The sequence below is a fragment of the Pithys albifrons genome, chromosome 6 (genome assembly GCF_047495875.1).
Source record: "Pithys albifrons albifrons isolate INPA30051 chromosome 6, PitAlb_v1, whole genome shotgun sequence".
In the NCBI taxonomy this organism is placed as follows: domain Eukaryota; kingdom Metazoa; phylum Chordata; class Aves; order Passeriformes; family Thamnophilidae; genus Pithys; species Pithys albifrons.
Genome location: NC_092463.1, coordinates 50,136,588 through 50,153,346, shown reverse-complemented (window position 1 = coordinate 50,153,346; position 16,759 = coordinate 50,136,588). Strand labels below are relative to the sequence as shown.

General features: G+C 41.1%; 1 protein-coding gene across 8 annotated transcripts in view; it reads left to right on the top strand.

Annotated features, from left to right (window-relative positions):
- Positions 1–16,759, top strand: part of OSBPL5 (oxysterol binding protein like 5) — a 178,563-nt gene that overhangs the window by 144,816 nt on the left and 16,988 nt on the right. For all 8 annotated transcript variants that reach the window (XM_071558828.1, XM_071558832.1, XM_071558829.1 and 5 more), the window contains exons 9-11: positions 8,127–8,298; positions 13,430–13,649; positions 15,664–15,848. In XM_071558828.1, coding sequence (XP_071414929.1) covers positions 8,127–8,298; positions 13,430–13,649; positions 15,664–15,848 — 577 coding nt within the window. The remainder of the gene's footprint in view (positions 1–8,126; positions 8,299–13,429; positions 13,650–15,663; positions 15,849–16,759) is intronic.

Sequence of the window (16,759 nt, the reverse complement as noted above, 5' to 3'; positions counted from 1 at the left end):
AAAATAGTGAGTTACTGGAACACATTTTGAAAACCAAGATATTGGCCAAGATTCTTGGGAAGCATGCAGAGGCCAGGCAGATCAAAGCAGAGTTACTTTAGGGTTTAGTATGCCCTTTTTCACTTTGCTGCTTCTCTACAGTAGGGTCTAATGTTAGATGGAAAGCTAATGTGATCAAGGGAAGGAGGAGGAACTGAGATACCTCTCGATCAAATATCTTAAGTGTACATGGGAAGTAACTAGGGCCTTTGGTTTAGGTCGATAAATAATATATTCCTTTAAACAGCACTAGCAATGCCCTAGAGCCACCTGCACAGGTTTGGAGCACCCACATTATGCTTGGTAGATTCTGAGTCTGAGGAGGTGACCATGGCAGCCAATGGGAAGTGAAGCTTTGGGATCTCTCCATTTAGCAGTGGACTTAATAAAAAAAGTCGATATGGTATTACAGTAGAAATATTGGCATGACACACTGTGCAATTTTCATCTGAATGAGAGTATTTGACTTCACAGCTGAGGTCAGTGAACAATGAGAAGTGGCTGTATCTTTTTCAGGAAGGGAAGGATGTGAATCTGCAGACAAGAAGGAAGAACATCTCCCTCACAAGCACAAGAACCTGGTGTTGTGACTGTGCTGCGCTCCTTTTGTTTGTTAGTTAGCCCTTGTGGGGCCACTTGAGGGTGTCTGCTCCATTGGGTGGGCAGGCAAAGGGGCAAACACACAAGTGTAACACTCAGAGATGACTGACTTGGAGATGGTGTTAACATAAGTAGATTGTGTAAAATATTCAGACAAGAACACAAGGTACAGCAACTGTTATGTTTAAAGAATTCTGTATAAACTGCAGCAAATTAAAATTTGTACTTTGCAGTTAATACAGTTGTATTGTAAGCCCAGAAGGCACTACTGAAATGCTTGTAGGCTGCTACATAGCTTCACTTGTTGTAAAGAGTCTGCTGCAGGAAGGTATACCTGAGGGTTTGTTTTCATTTCTTTAACACACAAACCTAACTGCATCAGTTATGGTCAAGAGAGATGGGAGATTGAGGTAAAATCAGATAAACCAGCTGACACAAGTGGAGCAGGTGGAATCTGTTCCTTTGAGTAGTGTTAGTGTCTGTAATATATTCGAATTTATATATGTGAATTTACAGCAACTCTGAGGAGGTGACTGTGTTCTTCTTAACACAGCCTCCTATGTTAGTAGTGGAAAATGAACCACAAAGCATTTGGCAAATAAAACCAACTTGTGTAGGCCTCTGAGTTGCGGGGGGTTATTGAGTTGCAGCATATGCTAGATGTACAGTTCTGCTATCCAGGCAACTATATTCATGATCAGCAGCTACGTGGCCTACTTTATCTCTCAGCATTTCAGAATCCCTTTTTTCCCCTCTACCATACCATCTGTGACAGACTGTTGGTAGGATTTAAGATCCTGACTTCTGGACAGCCTACAGAATGATCGCCCAGCTACTATAGATTTCACATTCACAGAGCACAGCAACAGTCTGATTTGTGATGTGTTTTAAAGACATCTGGAAAGTCATATCAGCCTACAAGGCTCAATCAGTACAAACATAGGTTATTTCTTACCAGTTTCAAAAAAGAAAACTGCATTTTTCAAACCAGTGATGGTGTATGCATTTCAGATTTATGCTGATGAGTGATTTAGAACTAATAGTTTAAATCTACCCTGAGCTTCCTAGGGCTGCCCATTCTAGGGCTGTCCCTGAGATCTCCTGACTGGTGCCCCAGACTTCCTAAGCATTTTGAGTCTCCTGCTTAAATCTTACAGTGCAGATCTCCACTTTGCCACAGGCACTGCCACCCAAGGGGTTACTGGGGGACTTCAAAGTAGCAGATTACCAAGGGTTAAAATCTTAACAATGGAATTGTAAGCCACACTTACATTTTATTCCTTCCACTCCTTCAAGCATGCCTTGGGTAGTCTCCATTGCCTAATGTGGATGGAGTTGTGTAGAAATCCTGATGATCTGGCTTTCAGTGTTGTTGTTTCTTTGCTAGGCATCTGGCCCTTCCCCCAAAACTGTTGCTCTGATCAGGGAAGAAAATTAGATTATTGAAATAAAGGTCACGCATAGAAGCAATGAACCAAAAGGAAGATTGCAATCTGAAACCAAGTTCACAATGAAATGAAATGTATCTCTGGATCCTGGCAGATCTAGAGAAAATAGAAGTTACCTTTCTAGTTTATGTCTGCCTATCATATTCCTTAGACCTTTCACAGCAGTTTAAAATCCAGGCATTTACAACCAGATTTCAATTAACTCAGTGCATAAATCGAACCTACAGCTAATTGAGAGCTCACATCCTTGCATCTTGACAGCCAAGTGCAAGAAATCATGCACGCAGGCACCCAAGTGGTTCAGCAAAACAAGCAGTCAGCTGAACACGATGACCTTAATGTTCACTGACTGAACCAAATCAGCCTCTTCCTCACGACTTCTGATTTGTGTGCACTTGAGCAAGAATTCATCATTTCCAGGTGACAGTCTACTTCAGGTTGATTTTTAAAAGCATCTATCTTGTAAGTGTGAGGCATGAGGCCAAAACTGGAAGACTTTAATAATTTAAGAAGAATAATATTCCCTTAGTGATGTCTCTCTGGAGGAATGTATAGTTACTCAGTGTGAGTCTTTTGAAGTCTTAATTGGCAAGAGATTCATCCCAGGTGTTTTGAAGCTACAGGAATGCAATGGAAAAGAAGTATAATCCCAGACAGATTTTGGTGTGCAGTGGTGTGATTCCATCTCAAGCAGATTTCTGTTACTGGTGAGTGCTGAGAGAACATTGGTTGCATCCTCTGTGACCAGGTATTGCAAAATGTGGCAGATAGACTTGGCACATCAGACTGTGAGTTGTTCCAGGTGAGTGATGGTGACTGCAAAGAATTTAAAAACTTAGTATAGCTTAGTATTTTCAATGCTGTCTCTTTTTGTCCTGTGGGATACTGTAATTTTAGATCTATTCAAAGACTAGGACAGACTTAAGTCATTCCTTGAACTAAACCTAGGTTAGCAGTATAAGTGCCCTCTGTTGTTTCGATTGTTTGAGGCTTTTTTTTCCCCAAGAGGAAGAAGAAATGTTTTTTGTTACTTAATTTTAGTAGTTCCTTTTGTCTGTGAGAAAAATGAGTTGGTGCAAGTACGTGCCTGCTTCTCTTCAGGCTTGCAGCCTCTAAGTTTTTGCATGGTGTATCAGCAGTGCCCTGCCAACCCAGGAAGTGTCCAGCAGGAGTTGTAGTGATTCCCATTTGCACAGATGTACTGCAGAAGTCATCTCAAAGGACCACAAGGTGCTTTTTCAGCCTGCTGATCCAAAAGGCCTGCAGAAAACATATGGAAGGTTTCAAAATGTATGTGGGGATGTATGTTCAGCTTTGTTTTTTTGAAATCAAAGCTACGTGCATCCTCTATTAGCTTTTGTTTTCCCAAATCTTTCAAGAGGGAAGGTACTTTGGAAGTCCACTGTGTTTAACTGATTTTTCAAAGAGTTTCCCTTTTCAAATTGTTACTGATTACTGTCACCATTTTGCTATAAACACATAAAACAGAAAAAAGCGTTCAGGCCTGCTGAGGGAAGGTTCCTCTGGAGACTGGTGTGGTTGTGGGGGTTGTGTTTCAGTTGAGCACAGATGAGTGATACTCATATGTGTTGCTCTGCCATCTTGGTCTCCCAGGACATCTGTCACATGCCAAATGCTGTGATCATCATTCACTTAAGTGGGAATAGATATTGAAACCAATGATTGGTGCAAGGAGAGAGGTTTCTACAAAACAGAACAGGAATGGAAGCTACCCTAGCATTCTGCTAGGACATCCGGTTTTGGTGCTTTAGGAAGAGCCTTGTCAAAGAGTCTCACTCTTTCCCCTTTGTTCCTTTTGAGCCAAAGGTGGCTGGGCAGCCCACCCATGTGACCAGTTTTGAGAGATGGGTGATATGAAATGTCCTCCTTCTACTGGCTGCCAGTGTGAGTTACACAGCTGGACTTGACATTGCACATCAGAGTAGTGGATCTCCTCTGGGTGGGGTGTCATTTCTCCCCATTATTATTCTCGTTGAGAATTCTCTTAGGTTGGAGGGAAGATTTCTGTTGCTGAGCCTTGTAAACCTGCTACATGGTTTGTGAGATACAAAGGAGTGTTATGTGTAGATGGACTATTTTACTCTCTCCCTCTTTCATCTTTCTGCCTCTGCAGCCCAGGTAAGAGCCACAGCTTACTCTAGGTCTGCCCCTTGTAACTTAGTAACAGAAGTACTCTGAATATAATGAAGGAAAGGTCAAGCTCAGAAATAACATTTCAAAGGACTACGTAGTTCACAGCTCCCAAGCAGAAGAAGGTAATGCAGGTGTTTTGGAGATAGCATGATTTCTGCAGAAATTGCCCTAAAGTAATCACTGTGGTGAAGATACTAACATAGCAGATAATCTTGAGTGTTGTCACATGGCATGTACAGAACTATCAGCCAACATGGTTTGTGAAAGGCAGGTCCTTTTTGGTCAGCCTGATCTCCTTCTGTGACAAGGTGACCCACATGGGCACTGGAACAGGCCACTGGCACAGCCACCATCCCTGGAGGTATTTAAAAGATGTATAGATGTGGCCCTCAGGGACGTGGGTTAATGGTGGCTTGGCAGTGCTGCATTAATGGTTGGACTTCACGCTCTTAGAAGTAAATATGAGCCAACGTAAAAGATTCTATGATTCTATGTAATATAATATAAGAAGAGCTTAAAAGCCTACTTGGAGAGTCTGCCATAGGCTGAGAGACTTTTGGGGTTTCCTTCAGAATTTGAACATATGCTCGTTTTAAGCCACAATTTGTGAAAAGTTATTGCTGATAATCAATTGCAATGTTTAAACACCTCAGACCTTCTGAAAGAATACTACTGTATTTCTTTCTTGCTTTCTTTATATGTATCCTATTGGGCTGCTATTCCTCTCTGAAGGAACGTATATTTTGCATTCTTTTCTGATATAAGGACCTTGCATACAAAAAACCCTACTTGAGTCAACTACTCAAAATCAGAACATGTGAGGATTAAGGCAACCATGAAGCCTTCATGCAGACTGCCATGACTATAGATGACAGCCTTTAATTATGTGACCACATACTTTTCTCCCCTTCTGCAGTTCCTGAGGGAGTGAGTAGACTTGGCTGGTAAGCAATTAAGTAATCCAAATGCTAACAATTTTTGTATGATCTTCACAATAAAAAAGAATAAAACTCAATAGCAAGGTCACTCAAATGTAAAAACATTTCATATAGGCCTTTAGCAAAGAAACAGGTTTATCTTGTGTGCAGGCCCTTTAATTGAGAGAGTATAATTTTATGTTGCTGTGCTGCAATTAACACACCACTGACTTGTAGAAAACGTAACCTTTTCATTTCCAGAGGTAAGCCCTTATTTTATATTTGGTTAGTGACTTGTATTTGTTTGGATTCACAGCACCACCTGATAGCTGAAGACCCATTCCTTAGCTTGGGGATGATGCACATCCCTTCAGTTCAGTTTCTGTTAGGAATGAAAATAAGGGCATAGACCAATGCCATTTCTGTTTTCTGCAGAACACAAGAAATGCTGACTGCTGATGCACAGAGAGTTCCTCTAAAGCTTTGTGTATCTGCCTTGGACTATTAAAATGAATATTTTTTTTAAATTTTTTTTTTCAATTTAGGCTCTTTGAATAGGGCCTCCGAAAAGATCCCAAGTACTCATAACATCTTCCAGGGAGTTATCTAAGGAAATGAAAACCCTAAATGTATTGTGTAAAAGTTTCCTTGGTGATGTGGTGAACCCCAAAGTTTTGACCAAGCCTGTAATCTCATGTCAGTACTGGTGAATACCTGTGGCAGTGGAGGTAAAAGAGCAGCCCATGGAGTTGTGGCCAGTATGGCCTGCTCTGCCTACAGTCCTGGGGAGGGGTGGGCTGCAGGGGCAGAGCGAGGGAGGTGTCTGAGGGAGGCATTGGGTCACTCTTGCCACAACCATCATAAGATAACGTGTGCCCATGGGTGCTTCAGGGCGCTGAGGAGACACCTCCATACTGCCTCAAAGAGCTCATGCTGCTACAAACCAAGCACCCGATTTTACAAGCCCATTGAATATAAAAATATCTTGATATGCAGCATTTCCAAATGTCAAATCATGCAGTCCTCACTCTGTGGAGCTGGAAAATAAAGCTAAGGTAACGGCAGAGGAAAGTCAAGGCGGGGAGCCCAAGAAGGAGAGTGCTCCCTTGTGTGGACCAGCCTGAAAGAGGAATAGCCTGCATCTTGGTGGGTTTGGGGTAGAGGGAATATGTAAGAGAAAGTGGATTTGTGCTCAGTGCAGCCATTAACTCTAATGAGTTATCCATGCAAATCCTCCACAGAATGAGGAGGGAATAAATCTCTGCATGTAAAGCCTTAATGCAAGAATATTTGTTAAATACAAAACAGCGTGAAATCAATTCAAACAGCATTCAACCTTCCTAATATTTTATTAATTGTTATTTGTGATGTTATTATTAAATCATAAGCTGATGGTGAAGGAATTTATGGGATGAAATGAGAATAAATTATGGACTCTGCAGTGTTTGTGGCTAAATGTTCAAGTGCAATTCTTTGAAGATTTGAGATATTTTTACTGGTTGCAGCTGTGTATCAAAGCAAGCACTGAAAGCCACTCAAATTTATAAATGTTTCTTTATATACATATGTTCTAGGGTTTTTTTAAAAACTTATTGATCATCTTGTAGAGCCAAATTTTTGTCATATCAAAGTTGGTGGGAATTCTGTCCAAGAGAACAGCAGGATCCCAGTGAGATTAATGCATGTGTTTTATGCTGTGTGATAGAATTAAATGTAATAGAAACAAATTCCCAAATGGAAACTAGGAATGAATGGGATCCAGGGAAAACCTGGCTGTAGCACTTGCCATTCCTCCTGTTTTCTTCACTGCCTCTCAAGCACACTTCTAATTATTGCAAAATATATTCTGAGAAGTGTAATGAAGAGCTCCGTTTTACATGCTTGAAATTAGAGGATAACTGCCTTGATACTTAATTCTCGAATGTTCAGCCAATTTGCAGGTGTCCTGGCCTCATTAATGACAGCGATACAGAAGCAGACTATTTTCAGATGCTTCCAGGAATACAGCAGCTCCAACACTGTGGTGGTTAGCCTTTAACACACAGCTTTGTAGTCTTGTATGGAACATTGCAAAAGGAGCTGAGGATCGATTTGAATTCCTGTCCTTTTCATTTGCTCTCTGTCTGTGGGACCTGTGCAGGCCATAAAATATCCAGTGTGACTGTGCGTGGGAACTGCAGTTTGTCCCATCTTTGTGCCATGTTTAAAGTTTCTGGTATTTACAAAATAGAACCTTCAGGTAAAGATATTTTTTGACAAGATAAAAAATGATGCTTCATCCACATTATCTGATGGTCCAGGTAGAGAAAAGGAATGTAGAAAAGGGAAAAAAAAGTTCAGAGAACAAGGACAAATGACCAGCCTGACAAGCAACTCCCTCTGGTCTTAATCACTCTGGCAAATATTCACCATCCTGGATCTTGATCAGAATGATTGTTACTGCAGTACTACACCCTGCATGATACCTCTGAGCAGGCTGTAGTTCAGTGATCCCAGACTAAGAGACTGCTCCTGCACAGCACAGTGCCTTAGTATCTATTGGGTAGTGTATGTGATGGGGATACCAAATGCTGAATGTGTTTTCGGGGTGTATTACTTGCAGACATGAGTTGCCAAGGGATTTGAAAGGACCATACCTGTACACATTTCCTGCATCTCAGACTAAATCAGAAAGGGACAATGGGATATGAAGAAGTTAATATCTCAGAAGAAGAGATATTATCAGAGAAGAGGGAGTTGGATGAACTTCCCACTGTATTACCCATGCAGATGTATTACTCATGCAGCCACTACAACATACCATTTCTGGCAAGATAACCTAGGGATTAGAGATACGAAAACTACATTGTACACAGTGACCTCTTGAATTATAGTGAGGTTTACTCCCAGGCAAGAAGCTTTTGAGAAGCAATGAATGAATTGTCTTACTTACTCTCCTAAGCTTAAATAATTATTTTTGTTTTGACAGGTCGATGCTGGCTGGATGCTTTGGAACTTGCCCTGCGTTGCTCCAGCCTCTTCCGCCTCAGTGCCTCCAAGCAGGGAAAGGATGGGGAAATGAACTGCTCAAGTGATTCTGCGCATGTGGGGCTCAACCACCTCTTGCACACAAGTGCTATGTCAGACCAGGAGTTCTTCCAGTAAGATGGGGCTGTCACTTAATGCACAGAGAAGTGTTTATGGCTCAAACTTTAGCATAATCTAGCCAGAGTCCACTAAGGAAACCTGTTTAAAAAACAGTTTGTACGTTCTGCTGCTTGCATTCCTCACTAATTTATGGGCTTCGTGTGTATGAGGTTTGTTGCCATGCAGTGCTTGAGCATATAAACTGTGGAGAACCTCAGCTGTGTTTGTTTGTATATAAATAATAAACAATTTTCTTCTGTCCCCTGCTTGGGCCAAAATGGTGTCTGGAGATACTGGTGTGAAAAATGGCTTGCCTGAGTAAAGATTGCAGAATCTAGCTGCTAGAGTAGACCTGCAGCTAAACAGGCACAGTTACTAACAATATCTGTGTGTTGCTAGCACATATGTCTCTGAGACTGATCTATTTTTTAATGTGTTTTTTCCTAATAATACTGTGTCATAGTCAGTAGAGTGCACACACTGCATCCTTAGTTTTATGGTTACTTTCTTGCTCTGTAGGGGTTTTGAGTGGTGTCCAGTTTTTAACTTGATGCATCATTTTACATAAGCTTCCTTTCTATTCTTGTTCCTGGTGTTATTGCAGCATTTTGGAACAGCCCACATCAAAAGTCTGCAGGCATTAAAAACCCCCAGGCCTTTCTGTTGCTTATAGCTAAATAAGTAACTTCAAAAATCTTTCTGGTATAGAAATTCGGCCTTTGGAGTGGGAATTGGGAGAGGTAGCATCTATTTCTAGTTCTGCTGATTCAACTTTGATTTTTATGGCTCACAGTAACATGCCATTGGTTACGTGATTTTCAGTGTAGCAGTTTTTGCAGTCTGCAAAGATGATGCCTTGCTAAGTGGAACCTCATCTTTAGTGGTTTTCTTAGGCTCTGTTATAACAACAACAAGGATCTGAGTCCTCTTCAGACATGAAGTTATCTCTGGCCCCATGGGACTGAAGGGGTGGCAGCATTTTGGTCTGCCCTTTGCCCTGAAAGGCTCTGTTATTCCCAGCATGTGTTCTCCAGTCCCGCTGTTTGGGGTTTTACCTAGAGTTTGAAGAAGAGCTTTACTGAAGAGCAATGGGAGAAGAGAAAGAAATCTGATGTCTTACGAGGGCATGTGCCCCAGTACTTGTTCAAGTGCTTTTGTTGTTCTTGAGCTTCTTCCATAATACTTTACTTTCTGATTTCTTTATGCCTAAGAGAGAGTCTCTGTGCTTGCTGTGATAATGAATTCAGAAATGCAGTGAACTTATTTTTCAGCTGAACGATGTGTGTACAGAAATACATGTAATATTAAAATGTGGCACTGAGAACTTTGAGTCAAACCCATGGCTACTGTAAGGAGGTGCAGAAAAGATAGAGTTAAAACTGTATTAAAGTATTTCTTCAAAATACAGTGCATAAATAATGCTCAAATGGTGCCTCTATTTCACTTCTTAGTAGTTTAACATTAAAAGGCCTCTTGAATTATGGGGCTCAGTAGTATTAGCACACATGGCAGAGTTTTCAGCAGGACGGAATACCCACAGTTGAAGTCAGATTTTTCTGACAGGCTCAATTTTTAGCTGAGTCTGGTTCAAAGTGTTCAGTGTCTGGTAGTCTGGACAGTACACTCTCCTCTCTGAGTCCTACCACTGTTTTGAATGTGTACCGAGACTCCCCAGTGCTCAAAGCCCAGGGGAGTTTGATGGTTGCAGGACAGGGGAATTACTTGCTCTCATACCTGGAGGAATAAAGAACATTTGAATAAGGGAGAATGCAAACCCCAAACTGCGCAAGTGCTGAGCAAAGGGGTTTTGGTTGCCAGTGACAGTGACTTCCTCACAGGGATTCAATCATTCTAATTAAATGCTTTCCCTACAGGGAATTTTACCAATTAAATTGGCATGCTGTTGTTAGCAGGGCAGTTAATTACATTTAACTCTATCTTCACATTAGCCAAACTACTCTGTCAAGAACAGAAAAAGAAAAAGGAGAATATTATAGGGAAAACAAAACCCCCTTGGGAGCTGGCAAAGGCACATTTTCCATTGAACTGGAGTTGGATTTGTCTGCTGGCTGATTTGCTCCTTTCCTGCTGGGAAACAAATCAAGATTATACAGTGATTTTAAAATCCATGTCTTTAGTAGCATATAAAAATGAAAGGGAGAGAACAGTGCAAGTGAGTCAAAGGCTAAAGTACTGCATAAATTGGTGATTTTAGACAAGAGACCTTTAGGCACCAGGCACTCTTCTTTCTAATATGAGGATGTATTTCTTGTGACTTTGATGTCTTATCTCCAGCAATCCCAGGAATCTAGCTGGTTATTTTTTTGATAGGAGACAAAGTTTTTTCTTTGCTTAATGCAGAAGAGTAGAATCAAATCCAAGCAAGTCCTGATCACTGACTGACATTTCCAGGAATGCCAGTAAAGGAATAAAGCACTAGTGTCAGACAACTCCTATATGCTGAAATGGTAAATTAGTCATGAAGAATTCCAGGCTATTCATGTTCATGGTGGAAATCCAGTGTTGACTTCTAGCATAGTTATTCCCTCCCAGCTTTTACAGTCTGGTTCAAATCCCATTGGAAGCCCCTGGGAAGTCTTTACACTGGTTTTATTTCAAGCTCATGATGTGGCTTTTGTTTTTAGCATATCATACATATTCAGTGATAATTCTGTTTGGAGGAATGGAAGAGCCTGGCTCCACTCCAACAATTCATATTTGCTCCTCAGAATGAGGAGCATCTGTTTTCCCTTTGGTAACTCAGAGTGGCTCCTTGGCTCTGGATGTGTTAAGTCTTGCTTTGTTTGTGGCTGGTTGGTAATCAGTGTGCAGCTGAGTGGAATTTCATATGAATTTGATTCCCTCTTGGACTAAATCTGAAATTCTTGAAAAATAATGGGTAGGGGGATAGGGAGGAAACTAAGAAAAGAATCACTTATTCCACTGAAACTTCAAATATTTCCCAAATGTGCGCAGGTGACACTGAAAAACACTTGCTCCTCTAACAAATGTGAAATAGAAACAAGGTCTACTTCTCAGCCATGAACCAAAAGACTTATAATGCACTGTTCTTTCAAGTGTGTTTACCCCATGGAGAAAACTTTCACTAGGTAAAGAGACCAAAGCAAACACAGATAACACACATATTCAGCTGATCATTGAAAAATTAATAATTAAATTAGGTATTTCGGTCATCAGCAACTAATAACTTCCTGAATCTACCATCCAGGAAATAACTGTGGTGAGGAATTGTGGGATAATCTCTCTAGACAACTCTTTCCTCATCCTTTTTCTCTTTTACTATCTTAAACTCAGGTATGTGTAATCTGTGCTTCCAATGTATTTGATTATCAGTCATTACATTTTCTGTTTGCTGGCTAAAAAAGAGTAGTAACAACCTGGCACTAGAATGATGAAGACATGTAATATCTGATAGCAAATTATTAGTGCAGGTCATTGACTCTCTGATTAATGGTCTTAGCTTTATTAAAAGGTACAGCTGTAGATTAAAAAACCTTGTGTTTTATATATATATTTATATATACATACAAAGCCCTATATACAGACATAGATATATTTACAAATTGAATGAAAAGAAAGATTTTCTAAAGACACAGAAAGCTGTAAAAGAAACTTCCAGAAGAACTCTAGAAATTGGAATTCTCCAGAAACTCAGCTGTGGCAGTCACGATGTGGCTTGCTTGGCAGGTTAAAAATCATGAGTTTATTTCAGTGCATAGGTGGAAGTTGAGATCTTCTGAAAAGCTGATGCCAGTTCTGTGTTCTAATTTTTCTGTTGATTTGTGGTAATTTTTCCTTTAAGTTAATGTCTCTACCTGGCAATGCCTAATTATCTTAAAAGAAAAAATTAAAGAGAGCGAGACCAAGGGATGGGAGCCTTCAGCATTCATCTGTATTAAGAATTGGAACATGCCCAGAATGGCCTGAAAAAAGGCCCATAATAGAGAGATTTTAAGCTTTACAGAACATTCCTGTGTACTGAGGAAAGAAATCTTGCATTGAGAGAGAGACGGACTACAGGAAGTAACAAAACTCTTCAAGATCCAAGGCCTGTTTGGATTGTCTGAAATCCCTTGTGCAGCTGGAATTTTTTTTTTATTGCTCTGAGAGCAATTTCGCATGAGAACTTGGGTAAGAAATTTTCAGAGGAAGGAGAAGCTGAGAAGCTCAGCACGTGAGCTAGGCCATGAAAGAGGTAACGTATGTGCAAAGGCGTGTCTGAACAGGGAAAACTGAAGCCCATGCTAAATACCGCCTGAAGAACCAGGCATTTAGTGAATACTTTTCAGCACCTGACCTCTGACCCACGTAGTTATGTTTGTCATATGAATGGCATCTGCTTTTTCAAATGGAGATGCTATAGGCTACTTGAGAGGGAATTTTTGGCATTCTTCCCATTCTCTGAAGCCCAGATCACTGAACATGAAGTTTGCTACAACTTCCATGCTTTCCTTTGGATGCTGTTGTAATTTGAATCTTCTTACATGTAATTGTCCAGTTTTTGGTCTCAACTCAGTTCTTCTACAGAGCATTATCTGGGGAAAGCCTGTTCCCTAGGTTAGTTTGGTGGGTGAGGAAGGGGTCTGTGTGTGTGAAAATATTTGTTCCTATTGATTTATAAATTTGTCTTTTCTAGTGTAGGGCTGACTTAGGACCACCCTCTGTTGAAATAAAGTAGCAGTAGTACTGAAAAGAAAATATATCGCATAATGTCATATTTTTCATTTATGCTACAATCCACTGTTTTGCTTCTGTAAAGGGAAAAATGTCTCCTCATTGACACTTTAGTTCTCTAATCAGCAGTGTAGAGTTGTTAGTGTGTGCTTTGTATCTCTCTAGTGTGTGGGCTCCCATCTGGAGCCAGTGGCAATTCTGCATAAGGGTGGGTAAGTGGAGCTGTGTGGCACATTTTGAAAAGTGTGGTTTGGGGGGGTAAATCTTGATGGAAAATCTCTCACTGTTTCTGTGATAAAACGCCTGTTATTCAGGAAATCAATGTCTCAGACTCTCCTGGGCTCCACACCCTATTCTGAGTCCTGGGGGTATTTTTATCATATCTAAAAGGCCTTAAATAATGTGGCTTTGTAAATCAAATTGAAGCAAGTAATGAATTGTGTGTTGCAGTTTGAATGAATCAGCCCTGGAGAACAACCACCATTTGGAAAACGATGCTTTTTCGGACAAGTCTGAGAGAGACAACATAGAAGAGTCAGAGAACGAAATGCATGAGAATAGCCGGAAGACAAATGAAAGTGAGAGCGATCAGTCAGAAATACATGGAGAGGTCTCTCCAGGAAGGAAAGGGACCACTTACATTGAACAGATCTATGAAGAATTTGGGGAGGTAAAATGAAAAAAAATATTTGCTCGGTGTTTCTGTTAAAATGTATCACTTCATACTATTTGTCATTCAGCCATTTAGATGTATGGCAAGTAACTTCGTGAGTTCCAGTGTTTTACAGATAAAGCAATGCACAGTTTTCTGCTAAATTATGTTGAATTATCATGTGCTCTAATAATTATGTGTTATGAACAGCAGCTCTGCTACTGTGCTTTGGCATTTTTCCAGCATCAGCGATTGCTTTAACCAGTTATTGCATTAAAGAGCTGCACAGCCTTGACACATTCTGGGCATGTGTCCTGGCCAATTAGGATACTCAGTCCTTGTGTGATAAAAAAATTGATACTTTCTTTTTTATATTATGCATGGAACATCCTTTTTGTGTGTCTGAATGTAGCATTTGAGCCACTTGATTGCCAAATGACAGTTGCTTGTTGAAAAGCCATTTCTCATGTCACTTAACAGCAGGAGGATGCATTTCTGTTCCCTTTAGGAGCCTTTGTTAGCTGGATGTTGCTGTGACACCTCTGAGGAAGGCAGCACTAGAGAGCTGAGGCAGCCGAGTGTGTTGTGCGCGAGTTGGTCTGAGCAGGCAGCAGAGCAGCTCTGCTCCAGTGCCGAGATGGCTCTGAGCACTCTCTTGCCAATCACTTTGAACAAGGAAGCTTCAAAGAAATGCACTGCTAGAAAGTTATTTCTTTCTTAGAATCAGGCACAGCAACCATCATAAGGCTTCATCAGAACCCTTAGCACTTAGTGTTTATTTTTAGTTACAGTTTCACTTTTTATCTACTCTTGTATATAACATGCTAGCACACTATTGGGTAGTTATTCACTAAGGATACATGGAAACATCCTACTGGTTACAAGGTATCATACATTCCCTGGTCCTTAAGGGTGAACTCATCAATTACCTCAAACATTGGGAGATCCACACACTGTCATCCCCCACAGTTATCACCGTGAAGGGAGTGTTCACAGCTGTTTGGTTGGGGAGGTAAACATTTTCTTTTTATCCTTGGTTTTTTATCCTCTCTTGCCAAGTGTCCTTTGAGGGGAGTCTTTTGGGGTGTTTTTGTGGGCTGAGATAGTGGAGGTCTGTGTTGTTGGGTGGGCGACTCGTGTGGAGTTTACATCTGTATATATGTGTTATATTGTAGTTTGGTTTTAATTGTATCTCTTCTTTGTAAATATAAAACCTTGCCATTTTAAGTTTTACTTCTAGTATTTTTTCCTCCCTTTCCCTTGGGGCTGAGGGGAAGCTCTGACTCTGCATTGAGCAGTTGGCATTTTGGCAGCTCAACCTGCCACAATGGGGAACTACAGTTACAGATGAAACCGCAGCATAATCCCTGTTTGATTTTTTTTACCATTACCTGCATTTCTGCTGCAAATGGCACTGAGCAGCATTGGTGTGTTCTGAGTTTTTGAGCCTGTCACTTGGCAGTGGGGCCTTTAGCTACTGGCACACCAGTTTGTCTTGTTTTGAACTTGAAGGACTGATTCCATTCTCTGTTGATTACTTCTTTATCTCTTAATTTTTTTCACACGTATAATAGTAAATCTTACAGTCTCTCATTCTTTGAGAGTGGGACTTAGAGGAGCTTCTTATATGCATCCCACCAGGCCACAGTGATGCTGTAACAGCCTTGGGCACGTTGCCACCTCCTGAGGACCTGCAGTGCAGAGTCCCTTCAGTTAATTTGGGGTCAAGTTGGCCCGTTGCACTCCTGAGGTGTGTGGAAACAATGGCTTAGGAAGGAGCACAACAGAGGTGTGCTCCCTGCCTGGTGACAGCTTTCACAGATGCCCAGGGCTTTCTGTACCACTCACTTTATTGCTTTGGGGATTCATCTCTACTGAGACGTAACTGATGTTTCTTTGTGATGGTGTAGGTGGGTATTCACCCTTGTGCCGGGGCCAGGTATGCCTGGGTGAGCTTAGACCTGCCAGGTAAATATGCCTATGAGAAACAGTTTTCCTCTTTCTACCCTGACATTCCCTTTTCCCATCATAGACAGGTGAATCGTCTCAAACAGAAACAGTCTCTGAGGAGAACAAGAGCCTGATGTGGATCCTGTTGAAGCAGCTGCGGCCTGGCATGGACCTGTCACGGGTGGTGCTGCCCACCTTCATCCTGGAGCCACGCTCATTCCTTAACAAACTCTCTGACTACTACTACCATGCTGACCTGCTTTCCCAGTAAGCAGCATGCAGAGTGTGTCTGACCTGGGCACTTAGCTTTTATTTGTGAAAGCTTGAAAGGCCCCCAGATAATACTTAGGTCACTGGATTCAATATAAATCAAGCCAGGTGCCATATGCAGTGATCTTTTAAAGATAGACTGCTGCCAGTGAGCGGCAAGAAAGGAAAAGTTTAACTCCAGACAAAACTACCCTTGCACTGCACATACTTGTCAGTGTTAGCTGGAATGGATGGGAATTCAGCTGGTGCCTTTGAGTATCTCACAGAAGAGCTGTGCCACCTCCTGGTGTACTCATGTACAGAGGGGAATGGGACAGAGAGCAAACACAAGTGTCATGCACTTCTGCCCCCCAAAGCAATATAATTATGTTGGTTGCTAAACAAACACAAAGTATCTTTTAAAACCATTGAATGAGAGAGGCCTGCTGGGAGCAGCAGATAAGCATATGGGAAATGTTATGCTTCCAGATAGGACCTGCCTTCTCAATGAGATATGCCTAGTGAATTGTAAAACCACTCTGCAATATTCTGTATCAGCACTAGTTACTCATGTTTATTCCTTTGCATCTGGGTAGTTTCAGTATCGTGGTGTCTTAAACCTTGGTTGTGGTATTTGTAACTTCTGAACTTAAGGAAATTGTTCTCAGTGCTGAGGTTTAGGAACACTTCAAGAGGTTTGGAGGTTGTATTAAACAAACTGCTTTGTGATATGGATGATCTTTCTAAATGAATTTTATAATAACTTATCCAAGTGAATTTTAAAATCTGATAAATGGTTGGAAATACCAGAAACTCTGTTGTTTGTGTTTATTTCCTGCTTCATCTTCGAGCAAGGAGGTGTTGGATGAGATGACCTTTAAAAGGCCCTTCCAGCCTAAAGTATGAGATCTCAAAGTAGGATAGAGGCC